This window comes from Lactuca virosa, chromosome 1 (genome assembly GCF_052849685.1).
Source record: "Lactuca virosa cultivar CGN04683 chromosome 1, Lactuca_virosa_CGN04683_v6, whole genome shotgun sequence".
NCBI lineage: Eukaryota > Viridiplantae > Streptophyta > Magnoliopsida > Asterales > Asteraceae > Lactuca > Lactuca virosa.
The window spans coordinates 173,817,704-173,823,460 of NC_136426.1; the positions used below are offsets into that span (position 1 = coordinate 173,817,704).

At 34.1% G+C, this 5,757-nt stretch overlaps 1 protein-coding gene across 1 annotated transcript; it reads right to left on the reverse strand.

The window, feature by feature from the left end:
• Positions 1-263: 263 nt before the first annotated feature.
• LOC145161433 (UDP-glycosyltransferase 85C2-like) lies at positions 264-2,373 on the reverse strand. Its single transcript, XM_079080948.1, has 2 exons — positions 1,828-2,373; positions 264-1,356 (listed from the first exon to the last, which is right to left on the reverse strand). The coding sequence occupies exons 1-2, from the start codon at positions 2,318-2,320 to the stop codon at positions 407-409; spliced, it is 1,443 nt and encodes a 480-aa protein (XP_078937074.1). The 5' UTR covers positions 2,321-2,373; the 3' UTR covers positions 264-406.
• Between the last annotated feature and the right edge of the window lie 3,384 nt (positions 2,374-5,757).

A 5,757-nucleotide genomic window follows, 5' to 3' on the forward strand; every position in this document is an offset into this window, starting at 1 on the left:
ATTTGTGGTTAAACCGAATTTTCAAAAAAATATATTGTTTTTTTCGTAATTAAATTAGCCAACATGTAACTTGTAACAGTGGTGGCATCGAAATGTCAGTTTTACCAAAAATTGGTAGTTTTTTTTTTAAACTTATCAAAAATTAGTGGTTAAACCCAAGATTTGGAAAAAAAAATAGTGTTTTTTAGGTAATTATCCCTTAACATTTTATCTTAAACTCTAAAGCTTAATGGAGTTACGACCAAAAAATAAAGTTACAAGAATTATAATATAAGTAGAATTGAAATAATTTTGAATCTAAGTATACTGCAAATACATCTTACAACCAATTTCGAGTTATCCCTTTTATGTTTAATTAAAAACAAGATCTAAGAAAAACAACAAAAAAAACATGGAGCTTCAGGATCTACTTTGTTGAAAACATATTAATGTCGTTGGCAAGTTTCTCAATGTTCAAAGAAGATGAGCCTTTAGGACCGGTTGCTATTTCAATCTTTTTCTTCCACTCGATAGCCTTGCTCCTCATTCGTTTACCCTTCTCTCCTCCAATCAACTCCCTCGTCAGCCTCTCGACTTGATCCCTGTTCACGTTACTATCGATCTCCATTCCAACTTCCCATTCTTTGCACATTTGCCTACAATTAGTTGGTTGGTCCCATAGATATGGCCAACATAGCATGGGGACCCCAGCCGTTAAGCTCTCAATGGTCGAACCCCACCCACAGTGAGTCAAGAAGCCACCAACAGAAGGGTGCTTCAACACTTCCTCCTGGGAACACCAGCTTGCGATAAAGCCTCTCTCATTAATAAGCTCTTGGAGTTCAGGAGGCAAAGAAGCAGACTCACCAATAACCAAATCAGGTCTGATGACCCAAAGAAAATTATGGTTGCTATTAGCAAGTCCCCAACCAAACTCTAGCAACTGTTCTAATGACACTGATATTAGGCTTCCAAAATTGACATAAATCACGGAATGTGGTTCCTTTGATTGCAGCCATTTAAGGCACCCATCTTCTTCCTTCCACAGACTGTAGCCCTTAATATCTAACTTCTTTGTTTCTTCTTCAAGTTGTATTGGATTTAGAAGCAACTCCAGTGGGCCGATCGTGTAGACACGAGGAATCGTGAGTTGGAGGGCTTTGATGACTTTAGACTCTAGCTCCTCAAATGTATGGAGAATTATGTTTGGGACCTTCCTAGTTGCCTTGATGGACTGAATGACATAATTATAGTCCGCATCATTTGGGTAACGTGTTGGTCTAATATAAGCAGGAATGTCCTTTAAACGGAAGCCTTCTAATCCCGGAATGCAATCTATTACTGTGTTAAGATACCCATTGGTCATGCAACTTTCATCTGAAACATTAGCAAAACTTAGTTATGATAATAGACAAATAAGTAAACCTTTTCAAAAAGATTAATCCAAATTCTTTCTTATACGGCGTACTTGACCAATGTTTTTGGGTTTAGGGATAACTTCAGTGAGTTCAGTCTTAATTTAGCGCCTAATATGCATGGAAAAAATTGAAAAGAAAGTGCATGCATGTTATTTTAAACAGTTGTTACTTCAACATTACCTTAAAAATCATGTTTTTGGGATCTGTTGTTTTAAAGAAACTCACTTATTAATCTTAGAATGTGATTTTTTTCTGTAAGCTAGAACTTGTGCTTCTTCGGTCTCTCACCACTTCTGATTTTGAAAGAAAATTACATCCTCATCTGATTCTTCGTCCTTATTTTCATATACACATCGTATGACGTATACACATCAATATGAATTTGAACATTTTTATTTGCTTCGAAAATGGAGGGAGTTAAGAAGCTAACCTTTTAGTGGGATAAGCCCCTTCTCAATTAGAGTTGGAGCTTCGTAATACCCCATGAAAGCACAAGCAGAAAAAGTCCAAAAATGCATGATTGGGACTTTAAGCTTCTCAGCAGCGTCAACGGTGAAAGGCATCATCCCATCACCAATAATACAAGTAACTGGAGTCTCTAACCTTCGTATAAGGTCAAGAAAGGGATCCAAGAAGTTGATTAGAATAGAGGCACTAACTGCATACATGAAGTTTGGTGTACCCTCGGGAACACCATCGGGAATGGTCTTGAACTGGAACCCTGGTTCATCATCGAGAGAGTTTGACCCTCCGGACTTGAGTAATTGCTTGTGGTTAACCTCGGTGTTGACGAAGGTTATATGAAGGCCCTTGTGGTGCAGTAGCCTTGCTAGTTTTAGCATGCACTTGATGTGGCTTTGTGCTGGATATGGTACGAACACCGCATGTGGCTTTCTTTCAGCGTTCACTACTACAGTTCCCATCGTATAAGTGTGTGTGGATGTGAAAGTTTTATTATATGTTGAATGCGTAGATGAGTCTTGTTATATAGAGAAACGAGCAATGATTAGATGAAGATATTGTGTTTGTACGGATGGAGTAGAAATTCTTCACGTCGAAGCACAGTACTTTATGAAAAACGTTTTAATTTACAATACTTTATAAACACGTTTTATATGATTAATGATTAATAACTAAAAAATTCATATTTTAAGTATAGAAATAGTTGCGTTATATTTTTCTGGCATCTGGAAAATTTTCCCTAATAGGTAACACTTCATTTACTATAAACTAATAACAATTATTATAGATTATAGTATGGTGCATTATAGAATTGATATATATCTCTGTCACACACACTCATTTAATCAAGTCAGGCGCTCCTTTTTTTTTAAATAAATATTTTTTTTTTTGGAATTTTTTCTCGAATAATTGAGGCCTTGATGGTAACCCGTAGATGTTGACGTGCGCCTTCCCCTAGTTGATAAAAGATGTAATATTTGATATATATCCAAATATATATTTTTTTTCTAGGGAGATGGTGTGAGTGAGCACAACAAGGGGTGAATGCGTCAGATGGCCTTTGAGTGCGATCTTGGGTGACGGTTGCTTAGTTCCGGGTTGCTTACATAATACCCCTCCGAGTGGGGGCCTTGGTGGGGTGTGAGGATGCCTCGTTAGGTTGCTGCGACAACGATTGTAGGATTGTGGTCTAACCTTGGCAGTGCGGGATTGTGCTATTTGCGTGGCAATACAATCAACAAGTTGGGGCTAGCCCACTTGGCTAACATATAAATTTTAATCTAATTACTAGCTAGGAGGTCTTGAGTTCAATCCCTGGCAGAGGAGATTCATATTTATTTCTCGTTTAAAAAAAAATCTAAATATATTTTTTCTGTACCGAAATTGAAATTCTTAATTACTGATAAACAAATATTTAAAAATAAATTTCAAATCATAACCTAAAAATATGAAATTATTTTTTGCTGGATTTATATTTCTGTTGTAAAGATCAATTGAGTATATTGACCTAGGTGAGATGAGTTTGGACCCCCTCCTTAGGTCATGTGAGATCATCAAAAATCTATCATTACACTGCAAGAAATGAAAGTATTATAACATTGTACTATAACGAACAATTACCAAACTACAAAATACCATTATAGCATTGTACTTTCATAAACTAACAATTACCAAACTACACATATTGCATATAACACATTATAGCATTGTACTTTAACTAACAATTACCATACTATACATTTTGCATATAACACATTATAGCATTGTACATTTTTTTCTTTTTTCCGTTATAGCATTGTATTTCTATAAACTAACAATTACCAAACTACAAAATACCAATATATCAAAGTATAACAAAACTAACAATTACCAACATATAAACTATTACCAAACTAACAATTACCAACATTTGAAACTATTAGTAAACTAATAATTACCAATAGTTGAAACAAATACCATATTTAAATAGTCTTGTTACTTGTGATTATGGTGGTGGCTATGTCAGTAGTTGTTCTTGATCGTACATCGACGCAACTGTAGAAGATTTATGTCGATGCCTGTGATATGGCCTCGTCGAACACCCAATATTCTTTCAAAACAACTTTGTATATCCTTTGGTGTTAAACCGTTGGCTTTAGAAGAAGCTTGAGTTTGTTGACTAATCCCGTGGAGTAAAGCATTTTCAATTTTTAAAAAATGATAAACATCATAAAAATTATATTACTAAATATCATTTGACGATATAAACACTTATATGAAAATACAAATTAACAACTTACGTATTGTTGCTCGACTGCAGGACTACTAAATACCCCTGACGATCAGTATTATCCTTACGAAATGTTTCGATTCAAGTGATGTCTTATTTAACATTAAAAATTAGATTAATTATAATTTAAATAAACAGTTAAATACACCATAACTTACTTCTTTGAAACATGCATTGTTATATGAGCACGAATACCTAATTTTTACATTTTGTTGTTGTGCACGAACTCCTTTGTTTGAAGCCAAACACTTTAAAAATCCAGGCGTTTTAAAATGTTTGACAGCTTGCGCCCAATTTTCATGTGACATAACCTCAGGGGGTTGGCGAACGCCCTTGGGATATCTGTAAGCACCCCCAACATTCTGAAAATAAGTATGTGCTTTATTTTTATGGCCTCTATAAACTCCTTGTAAAGTCGCATCAATGCTCTGCAACAACTGAGCACGCTCGGGATCCAAGTTAAACTTATCCAAAATCAAACTTATTCTACAAATACAAAAAAGTTAGTTAATTAAAAACCCATCACAACTAAACCTAAAATATTAGCCAGGTTACCTTGAAATGCACAAATGTGGCATTTCTTAAAGCGGGGGAAACATTGTCCTAACCAGATACGTTCAAAGGGATGTTGATCATCCATATATACCTCCCAATCTCATGGGTAAACCAATTACCACGGTTCCCGACAGGGGAATATGTGAGTTGCCTATCGAAATCCAAAGTCACAGGCTTTCCCTTGTTTGCCTGTATCAGCTTTTGATAGTTGGATGTTTTTTGATAGACCTCTTTTTTTTAGGAAGCTCAGTTGAAAAACATAATTAAAGATATTAGTCACGATAGCTTATAATAAATGAATAAAAATAGCTAATAAATATATCATAATAAGACTTACCATCATGTTCGTGTTGCCCACGACCAAAGCCTACTGGAGGTGGAGGATCACCGGCTTCATCACCTCCATGTCCTAGGCCCATAACATACGCCATCATGTTGAAGAGTGTCGTCCAACTAAACCTCGTATATAGCCTGTAAAATTACAATATGAATAAAAGTTGCACATATTGCATACAAAAAAATAATACACTTTCAATTAGCATCATACTTTGTATTTTTTTTTGTTATAGCATTGTAGTTTCTAAATTGCATACAAATACATATACAAAAATAATACTTTCAATTATAGCATCTTACTTTCTTTCTTTTTCATCTATAACATTATAGTTTCAAATTGCATACAAATACACAAACTACACATATAATTTTCTATACATACAAATACACATATAAAAAATAATACTTTCCATTATAGCGTCCTACTTTGTTTTTTTCTTTTTTTCATATATATCATTGTAACATCAAAATTGGATACAAATACTCAAACTACATACATAATTTCTATACATACAATTACACATATAATAAAATAAATACACATTCCATTATAGCATCCTATTTTGTTTTTTTTTTCATTTTTTTCATTATAGCATTGGAGTTTCCAAATTGCATATACATACATACACATAAATGCGAATACACATGCTACATATACATACAAATACACTTGCCATTGTAGCAATGTACATTCAAAATTTCATACAAATACACAAATTAATTTTTTTTCTATTTTTT

Coding starts and splice junctions, on each gene's coding strand:
- LOC145161433 (XM_079080948.1), bottom strand. CDS start 2,320: ATGGGAACTGTAGTAGTGAACGCTGAAAGAAAGCCACATGCGGTGTTC. Junction 1,357..1,827: donor GGGGCTTATCCCACTAAAAG/GTTAGCTTCTTA, acceptor CTAATGTTTCAG/ATGAAAGTTGCATGACCAAT.